Source organism: Dama dama, chromosome 23 (assembly GCF_033118175.1).
Source record: "Dama dama isolate Ldn47 chromosome 23, ASM3311817v1, whole genome shotgun sequence".
NCBI lineage: Eukaryota > Metazoa > Chordata > Mammalia > Artiodactyla > Cervidae > Dama > Dama dama.
Window position 1 is genome coordinate 43,455,443 of NC_083703.1, and position 12,491 is coordinate 43,467,933.

General features: G+C 52.6%; 1 protein-coding gene across 5 annotated transcripts; it reads right to left on the minus strand.

Moving 5' to 3' along the window:
- Positions 1-1,956: 1,956 nt before the first annotated feature.
- On the minus strand, positions 1,957-7,815 carry LOC133044366 (uncharacterized). Of its 5 annotated transcripts, XR_009689926.1 has the most exons (8): positions 7,337-7,815; positions 6,885-7,121; positions 5,717-5,768; positions 3,906-4,313; positions 3,468-3,545; positions 2,887-3,330; positions 2,573-2,738; positions 1,957-2,289 (listed from the first exon to the last, which is right to left on the minus strand). XR_009689926.1 is itself a non-coding variant. In XM_061125755.1 (7 exons), exons 4-7 carry the CDS (start codon positions 4,041-4,043, stop codon positions 2,181-2,183), a joined length of 975 nt encoding a protein of 324 aa, XP_060981738.1. In that variant the 5' UTR covers positions 4,044-4,313; positions 5,717-5,768; positions 6,885-7,121; positions 7,337-7,815; the 3' UTR covers positions 1,957-2,180. The 5 variants fall into 5 exon arrangements, 3 of the variants coding, with proteins under 3 accessions (XP_060981738.1, XP_060981735.1, XP_060981734.1); XR_009689925.1 differs by having other exon boundaries at positions 3,468-4,313; XM_061125755.1 differs by having other exon boundaries at positions 2,573-3,330; positions 4,014-4,313.
- Positions 7,816-12,491: the final 4,676 nt, after the last annotated feature.

The window sequence follows — 12,491 nt, forward strand, 5'->3', positions numbered from 1 at the left end:
AGTTTGTGGCTTGAAAATTGGTTTTGTTGCTGTCAGTTCACGTCAACATTGAACCATAACCTGACAGAGATGAGTGGTCTCTGGGTTTTTCTTTCTTTTTTAGTATATTGGGGAAGGGAACTGATTCCTATGAAGATGGAGTAGCTAAACCCTTGGCCTTAAGAACTGTAGATGGATGGGGTGGGTTTCCCTCCAATAGATTTTCAAAACAGACTGTTGCTTCAATACTCCTTTCAATTTACAGATTTGTTAACTGCCTCCATCAAAGTGATATTTTGCATACGTTTTAAGTATTTGATAATTGCTCATGTCTGAAATGTGAGTCACGTTTCATTCAAACCGACATTTGGCTGAGCAGAGCTAAACTGACACATCTATGGGAACTAGCTGGGGTGAAACCACTTTGGTGAAAACAAAACTAATTTCAACTAAACCAAAAATTCCCCCAAATTCTTCGAGGTAATAATTTTAATGAATTATGCTTTTTGTTGTTGTTCGGTCAGTAAGTCACGTCTGTGAAGGACAGGGGAGCCTGGTATGCTGCAGTCCATTGGGGTCACAAAGAGTGGGACACACAACTAAAGCAAAAATTCCCCCAAATCCTTCGAAGTATTAATTTTAATGAATTATGCTTTTTGTTTTTGTTCAGTCACTAAGTTGTGTCTGTGAAGGACCGGGGAGCCTGGTGTGCTGCATTCCATAGGGTCACAAAGAGTCGGACACAAGTGAGCAACTGAACACAACAACAGGGTCTGTAGAGACACAGGGAGGTTTGTTATGGGAACCGGCTCACGCATTATGGAGGCAAAGCCCTAGGACCTGCTCCCTGTGGGTGGAGGCCCAGGAGAGTTCAGTCCAAACCTGAAGGCTGGGCTTCAGGGGGCTGACGGGGTACACCCTGATGTCAGCCTGGAGGCTCAAACCAGGAGACCCCTGTCCAAGGGCAGGGGGAAGATGGAGGTCTTGGCTCAAAGCAGGGAGTGAACTCGCCCTTCCCCTGCCTTTCATTCTGCTTGGACCCTCAATGGATTGGGTGATGCCCCCCCCTCGCCCCCTGCCACTGGGGAGGGAAATCTGCTGAACCAGGTCAAATTCCCATCACTACTGTACACACCCCTCACAGCTGCACCCAGAAACATCTCCTCCAGCTCTTGGGGCATCTCTTAGCCCCACCAAGATGGCACACAGAATTAACCATCACTCGGTGGAGGAGGGAAGTAGGAGATTCCAGGGCAGGTAACGGGCAGGATAGATGACAATCTGGATGTCAGTCCTCTGGTTCCAACTGATAAGACTTCAGATCAATGCTCTTCTCTTCCTCCGCAAAGTCGGGAAGAGCAGGTTTTCAACAGATTCAGCTGTGCTCCAGGTCCTCAGGAACACTCTAGATTAATTATCCAGCCCCATTTGCTCTGTCACCCCATCCAGGTTCTGAGCTTTGGGGTCATGAACACGGCCCCATCACCCAGATTCTGCTAGGTGGTCACAGTCCAGAAGGCACAGCCCTACATCTGAGAAGCCAGGGCCTGCCTCCTCCTTCCTGGCATCGCCCAAGCACAGATGACATCATCTGCTCCTCCCATGCTCCGCTCCACATTACCACAACCTGGGAAAGGGCCCGTGCCTCTGCAAGCTCCTTCTTGCTCACCTGCAACTGTTTGTTATCTCTGGCACTTGGGTCTCTTTCCCGCCTAGACGTCCCCGCCCCAGGGCACGGCAGGAACTTTCCACGTCACCCCTGTCTGTCCAGCCCGAGCCCGCCTTTGCTATAAGCCATGATTCCTTTATATGCTAACACTAGCAAGCGAGTACTCTTTCTTCCCCCTTCTGATGTCTATGTCAGAAGCTTTCTCTATCTCCTTTATACTTTAATAAAACTTTATTGCACACAAAAAAATTATTTTTTAATTTAAACTTTTTATTTTGTATTGGAGAACAGCCAGTTAACAATGTTGTGATAGTTACAGGTGAACAGAGAGGGACTCAGCCATACATACACGTGTATCCATTCTCCCCCAAACTCCCCTCCCATCCAGGCTGCTACCTAACACTGAGGAGAGTTCCCTGTGCTGTAAGCAGGTCCTTGCTGGTTATCCATCTTAAAGATAGCAGAGTGTACTATAAGCCATGATTCTGAGTGCTGGCTGCCAATTAAAATGCCTGGAGAACTTCGGAAAAGGTCATGTGTGGCCCCTCCCAATGTTCTGAACCCACAGTTGGTCCCGGGGTCCTTGATGTTCTGGGGTCCCTGGCTTGGCCCTCTGCTTCATGCACGCAGGTGCTTGGTGGCTGAGGTGAGAAGGTGAGAAGAGAATGAAGCACGTATTTGCCCCCAAAGCCACGGTTCTGCCTAGTGTCCCCGGCCCAGGCCTCCTCTGCCCCGCTGGGCAGGGGGTGGTGCACTGGGAGAATTGGGGTGGTGAGCATGGCCCAGGCTGGAGGCCGCTGTTGCCCACGTCAGGTCTGAGTCACTCTGGGAGCTGATGGTGCTCTCCTGGGCAACTCGCAGCCCCCACGCCTGCTTTGCTCCCCAAAGCCAAGCCTGGAGCCCCGGTCTTTCTGCCTGGCTGACCTGGGACCCAGATGGAAGTCAGATCTGGGGAGGGGGTTGCAGGTGCTCTCGGCAAACTGAGTTTTCCTGCATCCAGAGCGGTGGGTACCCACGTGGGTGCCGATGATGCTCACTTGCTCACTCATTCCTTCCACAGCGTTTCCTTGAGCCGCACACTGCCATGGGTCTGAGGACAGGAGGGAGCGGTCACAGGAGCCCCAGGAGGAGACGGAGCCGCCCCGAGTGTGCAAACAGGAGCCAGTTCTCCCCCAGAGAGCTGGGCTCTTGCTGAAGCTCAGATTCCTTCCTTCATCTTCCCATCCTTCCCTCCTTACAACATATTTCCAGGCAGAGTGCTGTCCAGCTCTGGTGATGCAAGAGAGTGCCCACTTTGAAAGCTCCTTGTGCTGGGGACAAACCCGGGCATAGATGAGAGCTGGAAGAGGGTGCTGCCCACTGGAGCACTGCCCCGCCCCCCCGGCCAAAGATGGGGGACTCATCCTGCTGGAGGCAGAGATAGCTGGACAGGACGTTTCAGTGGGACTCTCAGCGTTGTGGGCTTTGAAGACCACGTGGGTGGTGGGCATTGCGAGTGTCCAGCAGTTGCTCACAAATGTGTGTTGAGGCCCCCAAGCTCCTGAGGGTGGAATCAGTGAGGTTTTCCTGCTGCCTGGGCGTGCGTCCGAGTGGCCGCCCATCCCTGACCACATGTGGAAAACACATGATGCAGCACTTGTGGTTTGTTCGGTGAGAACACCATTTGGGGAATAACAGGGGTCCTGGGGGAAGAAGAGTTGGGAAGCATTGATGTGAGGTTCTCCAAGACCCTCTACTGCAAGGCCAGCAGGGGAGGAAGGAGGAGGGTCCCAGGCCCTGAGGGTGAGAGCCTGGGGTCGGGTGGGACTCAGATTCTGACCTGAGCCTCGCTCGCTCTGCCTGCTGCTTGTAAGGACGATGGGCCAGTCGTCCTGAGTCCACCTGGTCTCGGAGAAGGCTGGGAAAGAGCACAGTGGAGACCCTGCCCAAGTCTGGGGGGTCTTCACCCATCCCCCACTCCCTGAGTCTGAGCCCCGTCTGCCCCAGCATGGGGGTTGGGTGGCAGGTGATCCTTGACATGAGGACCCAGCCCTGAAGCCAGGGCTTAGCTGCCCTCTGGGGCGGTGGCCCAGTCGATGACGGGGGTCACGGTCCTCGAGGGGAAAGAAGGCTGGACGAGGCGCCCAGTCACCAGGAGAAGAGCCCAGGGAAGACCGTGGATTGGTGGGTGGGCCGGGGGTACTAGGATCTCCCCCCAGATGCCCAGGCTCACTTTACCAGCGGCCTTGGAAGGAGAGAAGCTGACCTTGGTGCTGACCTCAAGTTAGATCTTAGCCCTGATTTTCTTGTTTGCAAAATGGAGGTGGTAACACTTTTCCCTTGAGGGCTCTATCAAGTGGTACACAGGGTCCAAACCACCTCGGACCTGGTAGAACAGGCACAGAGGCGGCTGCATGAGGCCTGGTGGTGTGTGTGTCTTGTCACAGGCTCCCAGGTCCCTGTGGATCCCTGAGCCCGAGATGATGGGCTTGTTTTACTCCTGCAGCTCTGGGTGGAGCCTGAGAGGTCCATGGGGCTCTGCTTCCTCCTCTGGGTTTTCCACGCGGCAGGGAATTTCCTGGCAGGAACCATTGCGGTATCTGTCAGGGTCAGTGGGCAGGGATGTTGGAAACACAGCCATTATCGCTCCCCAGACAATGCTGGTGTCTTGCTCTGTGGGTTGGTGCTGGCGAAAAAAGAAAAAAAACAGACTTTTTCAGCACATACTTTCAGACCAGAGGATTGTACTTTACATGTACATTATGATTTTTATGGGGGAAAGAGAGGAGAGAAAGAAACAGAAAAACAATTAAGCCAGCAGTTCTGTTCTTTGCTTTTTTTTTTTTTTGTTTTGTTAATTTTTTGGCTGCTCCACGTTCAGGATATTAGTTCCCCAACCCGGGATTGAACCGGTGCCCCCTGCAGTGGAAGCACGGAGTCTTAACCCCTGAACTTCCAGGGGATTCCTAAACTGATAGATCTGAAAGGAAGTCCATTGCTGACCAAAGTTTGGGCCTGATGGTGCCCGAGGTGGTGTGAGGACTTAACCTGGCAGAGGTAGCTGAGGAGACAGTTGGCCTCCCCCTCTGAGGGGGAGTGTCCCGGGCAGGACTTACTCCTGGTGTTTTGCTTTCAGGACGCTGATTGTTACTGTTTCCTCTTATTTATAGTGAGGAAAGCTGGTTTTCCACTTATAATCATGGCCTTTAAAATACATTTACTGAGTGCAGAATGTGTGGAGTAAAGAACAGCAGGTAGCGAATGGTACAAAAAACCCAGAGAATTGTGACGGTGGTTCTAAATGACCCGGCCTCTGGAGATATCCATGTGCCCAAGCCTTTCATTGTATTGAAGACTGGTGGAGGCCACAGGAGAGGTGGGCTTGACCAGAGTCCCAGGAGGGAAAGATGGGGCGGCAGTGCCCTGGAGAGACCGAGGGTAGAAACAGTGATGACGTAGGAGAAAAGGTCAGAAACTCCCCCAGTGGGAGGGCTGAGGCAGGGGTGGGAACAGCTGAGGGCAGAGGACCCTGGACTTCGCCCCCCTGCAGGGGCAGGCTCTCTCGCCCTGGGGAGGGCCCCAGCATGGTCACCTCCTGCCCCATTCTCAAGCCCAAGGGGAGCTCGGGACTCAAGCTGGAGGCCAAGATCTGGCCACAGCCACAGGGGGACCCTTTAAAAACACAGCTTCCAAAACTTCAGATCCTTTTCAAAGTTTTCCAAAAACTTTTGGAGGTCTCAAAACTTGTTTTTGCTCATCCGCACAAGCACCGGGAACCACTTTCTGCCTCGTGACCTATAGGTTTCCACCCAACTCCGAGGACAAGACCATCCTCCACTGTAAAGTCAAGAGATTGAGTAAGAGCGGGCTGTTCAAGGTCAGCTTGTGGGCCTGGTCCAGTGGGACGCAGGATTCAGGGGCAGAGGGCGGCAGGCCTCAGGCCACTGTCCATGTTTGTGACCTACTCCCCTGTTCGCTGCCCTGGGAGATTGGCCTTGGTTTCTCTCCCTGAGGTTTACTTTTTGCTCCCTCTGCTTTGGTCCAAGCCCCAGGACATGAAAAGGGAGAACAACCCCATTTGAACTCTACCTTCCCAAAGGTGAAGGGCTGGGGTATTCACAGGGTAAGGATGCAGCGTGATCTGAGGCATGGGGAGAGGGGAAAGGTGATGGGAAATAAAAGGTGAGGTTTCACTGTTGTTCTGAGCAGGTCTTGATTAAGCTGCGGGCTTTTCCACAGGACGCTTGTTCAGCAGATGGAGCAGTTAGCAGATTCTGAAGGTGGCCTTTTGGGCCCCGATGTCTCAAAGGTTACCAGGCGGACACTCGTGCTTGCCCAGTGGGAGGCTTGGTGGACCCAACCAGCCTTAACTGGCTGGAGCCTGAACCAGACACAACTGACTCCAAATTCTTGGAAAACAACTCGGGCAAACATCTTATTGTTTGTGCTCGGTGATGTGTGGAGGACACGCAAGCCTTTTGTGGTGGCAGTGAAAGCAAGCTTGATAAATGAGGACAGGTACAGGTGTAATGGATTTAACGATTTCCTTTGGTTTCAAAACCTTAAGAAACATGAATGCGTGCTTGCTAATTCTCTTCAGTTGTGTCTGACTGCGACTCCATGGACTGTAGCCCACCAGGCTCCTCTGTCCATGGGATTCTCCAGGCAAGAATACTGGAGTGGGGTGCCATGCCCTCCTCCAGGGGGATCTTCCCAACTCAGGGAGTGAACCTGCACCTCTTACATCTCCAGCACTGGCAGGCAGGTTCTTTACCACCAGAGGCACCTGGGAAGCCCTACTTTCAGTTTCTCTAGGAGCAAAGTAGCTAGTAGTTCTGGACCAGTGTCTTTGATGAGGTTGCCAGTGGCTGGGACATCCCTGGTGGTCCAGTGGCTAAGACGCCACGCTCCCAATGTAAGAGGGCCTGGGTTCAATCCCCAGTCAGGGAACTAGATCCCACATGCCGAAACTAAGATCCAGTGCAGCAAAATAAATAAAAATTTAAAAAGAAGGTGGTGGCTGAGGCTACAGCATCTGAAGGCTTGGCTTGGGGCTCAAGGTTTCCTCCCCTGCTTGGTGGTTCCCTCGCGCTGTGGGCAAGCTGATGCTGGCTGTGGGCATGAGGACTCAGTTCCTCTGCCTGGGGGCCTGTCCACAGGCCAGCATGAGCGTCCTTACAGCCTGGTGTCTGGCTCCCTCCAGGACCGAGCTAGGCAGAAGCGGCTTCAGAGTCACGAGCTGTCACCTCCATCTTACTCTGTTGGTCATGCAGGCCAGCGCTGAGGCACTCCAGGAGGGGGCGGGGGAAGGTCTGAACTCCTGGACGGCGGCTCATGGCAGGCCTGGCTGCCACAGGGCCCTCACAGCACGGAGGGTCTGCGTGGACCAGCTTCCATCTGGTACCTTGACTCTCGCTAAGGCTGAGCCGAGATATCATGGCCTTTCTGGTTCATCCAGCAGATACATCTGAGCACTTTTTCTGTGTCAGGAGAACTGGTGGGTGGGACGCAAAGGACAGTAACCTTACAGACCAGTAGAGAAGGTGATGCTGACGGTGGGAAGTGCTCAGTGTCATGGGGGCAGCAACAGATCCCTGGGGGGACCAGTGGGGGGATGGGTCAACGGGGCCTCGGAGGCGCAACCTGTAACAGGTGAGGCCTGGCTGGGTCTGAGGGATTGAAACCAAGGATTAGTCAAACCCATCGCACCTGTCTTTACTCATCAAGGTGGTTTTAATTGTTGCTGCAGACGTCTGGCTCGTCCTCCAGGCTGCAAGGCGCCGAAGCAATAAGACGCTTGCTCTGGTAGTTTTCTAGAAAGCTGGAGTCAGCTGTGTTTAGTTCAGCTGAGCAAGAGTCAGCGGTGTCCAGTTTGAGCTGAGCTGGTTGAGACTGGCTGGGACCACTGACCTTTCAACTGAGTGTGCGAACGTGCAGAGGCCTGTTGCTGAGCTATGCCTGCGCAGAGCGAGGATCGTGATACCCTTTCCATCACCTTTCCCCACAGTCCCCGTGTCTCAGACGACCTGCTTCTTCAGTCTTCATGCCATAAACACACAGGCCCCTTGCCTGAGGGGAACTGGATTTGAGGTTTGTTTTCCCATCTCCTTGCTTGGCGGCCTTGCTGATGGACCCTCTCTTTGGGGCAGACCTTGATGTCTCAGTGTTTTGAGTTGCTGTGCACCCAGGTAAAGAGGAGCCTGGTTCAGGAAGGGTAGGAGGGAGAGGGAGGGGGAAAGAGGGGGAGGGGGAATGTGTGGAAGTGCAGGGAGGAGAAGGATGGAAGAGGGGGAATGGAGAGGGAGGGGGAGAAAGGGAGGGGAGGGGAGGAGGGAGGAGGGGAGGGGAAAAGGGAGGAGGTGGGGGAAACGGGAACGGGAGGGAGGAGAAGGAGGTAAAGGAAGAAGAGGAGAGGGGGAGGGGGAAAGGGAAAGAGAGAGGGAGGGAGGGGGAGGGGAGAGAGGGAGGGAGGGAGGGGGAGGGGAGAGAGGGAGGGAGGGAGGGGGAGGGGAGGGAGGGAGGGAGGGAGGGGGAGGGGAGGGAGGGAGGGAGGGAGGGGGAGGGGAGGGAGGGAGGGGGAGGGGAGGGAGGGAGGGGGAGGGGAGAGAGGGAGGGGGAGGGGAGAGAGGGAGGGAGGGGGAGGGGAGGGAGGGAGGGGGAGGGGAGGGAGGGAGGGAGTAGCACTCTCCCAGGTCGGGGAGCCCGCCTGGCTGCTCAGGGTGGGGGGTTAGGGTGCGGGGCATTGCGGGTCAGGGTGTCACTTTCCACAGCTCTGACTGAAGAACCTCATTCCACACCCGTTGGACCCATGCTGATCAGCAGGCAGATGCCAACAGCTGCCCTTGCTAGTCTGTTCCTGCAACAAAGACAGTGACTGGAAAGTTCTCTGGGAGCTCCCGCCCTGGAGGACCTGGCTGTGTTAGTGCTGGAGCATGGCTGCTGAAATAGCTTCCACTTGTGGAGACGATCGCCTTACGCCCCTGCCCCGCAGGCACGCAGCACGTCACGTTTCAGGGACTCTGCCCAGTCGCTCAGCTGCGGTCCTGAAGTGTGTACTGACATGCCTGTGGGTCTCTTTCCCTTGTTTTGGAACAGCGCGCTGCCCGCTGGGATCAGGCACACGGAGGTCTGAGAGGCCTCTCCTGACCCCGGCCTGCTGTGCCCCTGAAGCATGAAGCTGTGCTGCTCCCTGTGAGATGCGGGCACCTCTGATGCTATGAAAAAGTCACCGCTGGCTATTCATTGACCCCTGTGGTTTGTGAGGTTTGTCCCATGTGGCTTCACGGCCTCCTGTCTTAGGCCACACATTCCTCTGGGCAGAGACTCTGGGCAGACCCCCTCCTGTCCTGGGGCTCAGTAGGGCCCTGAAAACACGGTGGTGGAGTGGGAAGAAAGCGGGGGTGAGGGCGCCCCCAACTCTGCAGAGTCAACCTTGGGGGGTGCCTCCTGCCCGTCTGCTCCCTGCTCCTCCCTGTCATCATGGTTTCCACGTCTTTCTCTGGCAGGTGGGTGAGGAGCTGAGGGCCGAGCATCATACCTGGAGATGGAGCCTGGCAGGGAGAAGATGAGCTCATGTTCACAAAGTCACATGCTGGCAGATAACAGCCTCTTTTCCAGCCCTGGGGCAGTTTCCAGCTTCTCCAGTCACGTTCAGCCAACAGCTGTAGCCTGAGAAGCCAGAGGGGAGAGAGCTACTCCAACTAGGGGGGGAGGCCTGCTGCTTCCTGATCCCATCATACAGCCCCGCTGGGGAGGGCCCGGAGTGGGAGCCCCCCATGGTCCTCCACCCTCGAGTGCAGAGAAGACAGGAGAGAGGCAGGATTTCTGTCCAGGGCTGGTCCACCCAAGCTCAGCTGAAACACAGACATCTCCAGCCCAGACTCCACAGGGGTGGACAGAAGGCAGTTTGGGGCCCCTCCCACCCAGACTGTGGGGCAGGCCCAGGACGTGCGCCTGTCTTAGATGCTGACCCTTTAGGAGTGGCTGCCCTGGGTGGGTTGGGGCTGGCATGAGAGCCTGAGGTCTGGCCTCTGGGTCACTGTGCTGGGCACCTGTTGGCCATGTTTGTAGAGCATGCACACTGTTACTCCTGATCTCTGCAGACTGTCCTTGAAGGATGTGTGCTCCTAACAGCACACTGGGTCTGGGTAATTTTTTTCTTTCTCTTAAAAGACAGACTTCTAAGAGCAGCTTTAGGTTCACAGCTAAACTAGGTAGAAAGTGTGATGTTTCAATATTCCTCCTCCCTCACACCCACGGCCTCCCCGTCATCATCTCCCCCAGTTGGTACTTGTGTTACAACTGATGACCCCACATGGACATGTCATCATCACCCAGAGTCCACAGTTGACATCAGGGGTCACTGTAGGTGGTGTGTGTCCTGTGGGTTTGGCCAAACATATAATGACATGTATATTATACATCAATACAGTATCATACAGAGAAGTTTCACTGCCCTAAAAACCCCCTGTTCTCCACCTGTTCATCCCTCCCTCGCCACAAACCCTCAAAATCAGATATTTTTATTGTTGGCATAGTTTTGCCTTTTCTGTAACATCAAAATAGTTGCAATCATATAGCATGTAGCCTTTGTTTCTTCCATGTCTTTTCAAGACTTGACAGCTTGCTTATTTTAGCATTTAATAGTATTCCCATCAGGATGCCCTGTAGTTCATTAATCCATCACCTACTGAAGGACACCTTGGTTTTCAAGTTTTAGCAATTATGAATAAAGTCGCTGTAAAAAAGCACCCATGTGCAAGTTTTTGTATGGACACGAGACTTTCAAGGGGCAGGGAGGTGGTTTACTGTCTGGTCCACGCTGGAAGCTTCCCTTGTAGCTCAGTTGGTAAAGAATCTGCCTGCAACGCAGGAGACTGGGGTTTGATCCCTGGGTTGGGAAGATCCCATGGAGAAGGAAATGGCAACCCACTCCAGTATTCTTGCCTGGAGAATCCCATGGACAGAGAAGCCTGGCAGGCTACATTCCATGGGGCCACAAGAGTCGGACATGGCTTAGTGACTAAATCACCTTGCTGGAAGTTCTCAGGGTAGGGCTGCGTGGATTAGCTTCCCTGGGGGACCTGGAAATATCTGCTTCCTCACTGGTTCAGCTCCAGGGGGAACCCATGTCTGTGTGTCTGGGAAAGAGGGCAGGCGAAGGAAGCCACTGATGGAGAGGGAAAGGAAAGGCAAACAGGGGAAGAAAGAGAAAGAGAAGAAAAGGCTGTGTGGATTAAACCAGAATCCAGATTTTTCTGATCCCATTGCTAAACTGTAACAGGGGACACGGATGTCGAGTTGTTGAGGCAGGTTTGTGTGTCTGTGAGAGGGCAGAGAGTAGACCATCTGTATTTGATGAACATTCTGCTTTTATTATGAAAAATGAAGCCTGGGGGTTCAGAGGGGGTTAAGAGATTAAGGACTTGGATACAATCCTGGAATTTCATTGAGTTCTTTTTAACTTTTGCATTTTTAATGAACAATTTCAAACATTTCAAAAAGATATGCAGAGTATAATGAATTCTCATGATGCCTCATCTTGCTTCAGCAGTCCTCAACTTATGTGGTTTGGTTTCCTTTTTATTCCCAACTATGCTCTTGCCCTATAATTTTGAAGGAAATCTCAGACCTCATGTGATTTTTATCCATAAAGATTTCAGTGTCTCCCTAGAGACTGCAATCATAGTACTTCTGTTAAACATAAAAATATAACCATATCTTGTGCACTTTACCCAGTCAATTCTGGGTATTTTGGATAGTCTTATTTAAAAAACAATTTGTTCAATTTAGGATCCAAATAAATCCATACATACATCGCAATGGTTCGATATGTCTCTTAGATGTAGGATTCCTCCATCTTTCTCATTGAATTAATTTTACTTTGCTGAAGAAACTCATTTGTCTTAACTTCCTGCAGGTCAAACTCGGGCTGACTTTCTTGGCAAGACTGCTTAGGTGGGGGGTGGGCCCCCTGTCAGGAGGTATGGTGGTCTTTATTAATGGTTGACATCTAGATCCACCAGGTCATGAGGGCTTACAAAACGGTGATATTCTATCATGTCTTCTTCACTGATTAGCTGGGCCACTGCTCTAAAGAAAACATTCCCTTCCTCAACTGTCTAGTTACCCTGAGATATGGTTTGTGGAAGAAAGGGCAGAATAAATGTTTATCAGTTTTCAAAGGAGTTGGGTTTCCTGAGATACTCCAAAGGGCGTTTAAAAAGTGGTTTTCTTCTTACAAATTTTGCAGCTCTGGGTTTAAACACTCATTATCCTAGTGACTGTGTCCATTGTCTCAAAGCCTCATGATAAATAGGACTATGGACACTGAATCTGAGGAAACTGTACCTGGTAAGTATGAAGACTTGCAGTTAGTTCTGGATTTGCTCACACATGCAGGCAAAACCCCAAGCTCCTCTGATCTGGGAAGGTCTCTGATCTAGGATTGAGGGAGATTTTCTTTGCTAGGATACTCCGCTCACGGGAACTGGCTTCACTGGACAAAGGGATGTGATTCTAGGGTGTTCTTTAATGTTGATTAAGAAAAGCCCAAGTTTGCAGGATGTTATCAGCTATTTTCACCTCCAGGACTTGTAACCCTAACAGACAATAATACCACCCATCCAGTGGTACTGTCTCCCGTGGGACAATGGGACAGTGTCTCCTTGAGGGGCCGGGAGGAGTTCTGATGAGGAAGAGAACCGGAGAGATGCCCACTCTGGTCTGCATCTCGGTTACCAAGACTGAACAATGGCAGCCCAGACCAGGCATCTGTTGATGGTTGTAAAATGAACTCAGTCACATTAGCATTAGGTATATGTACAGAAAACTAAGCACTGTGCTGGGTGTGCACATTCGCCCA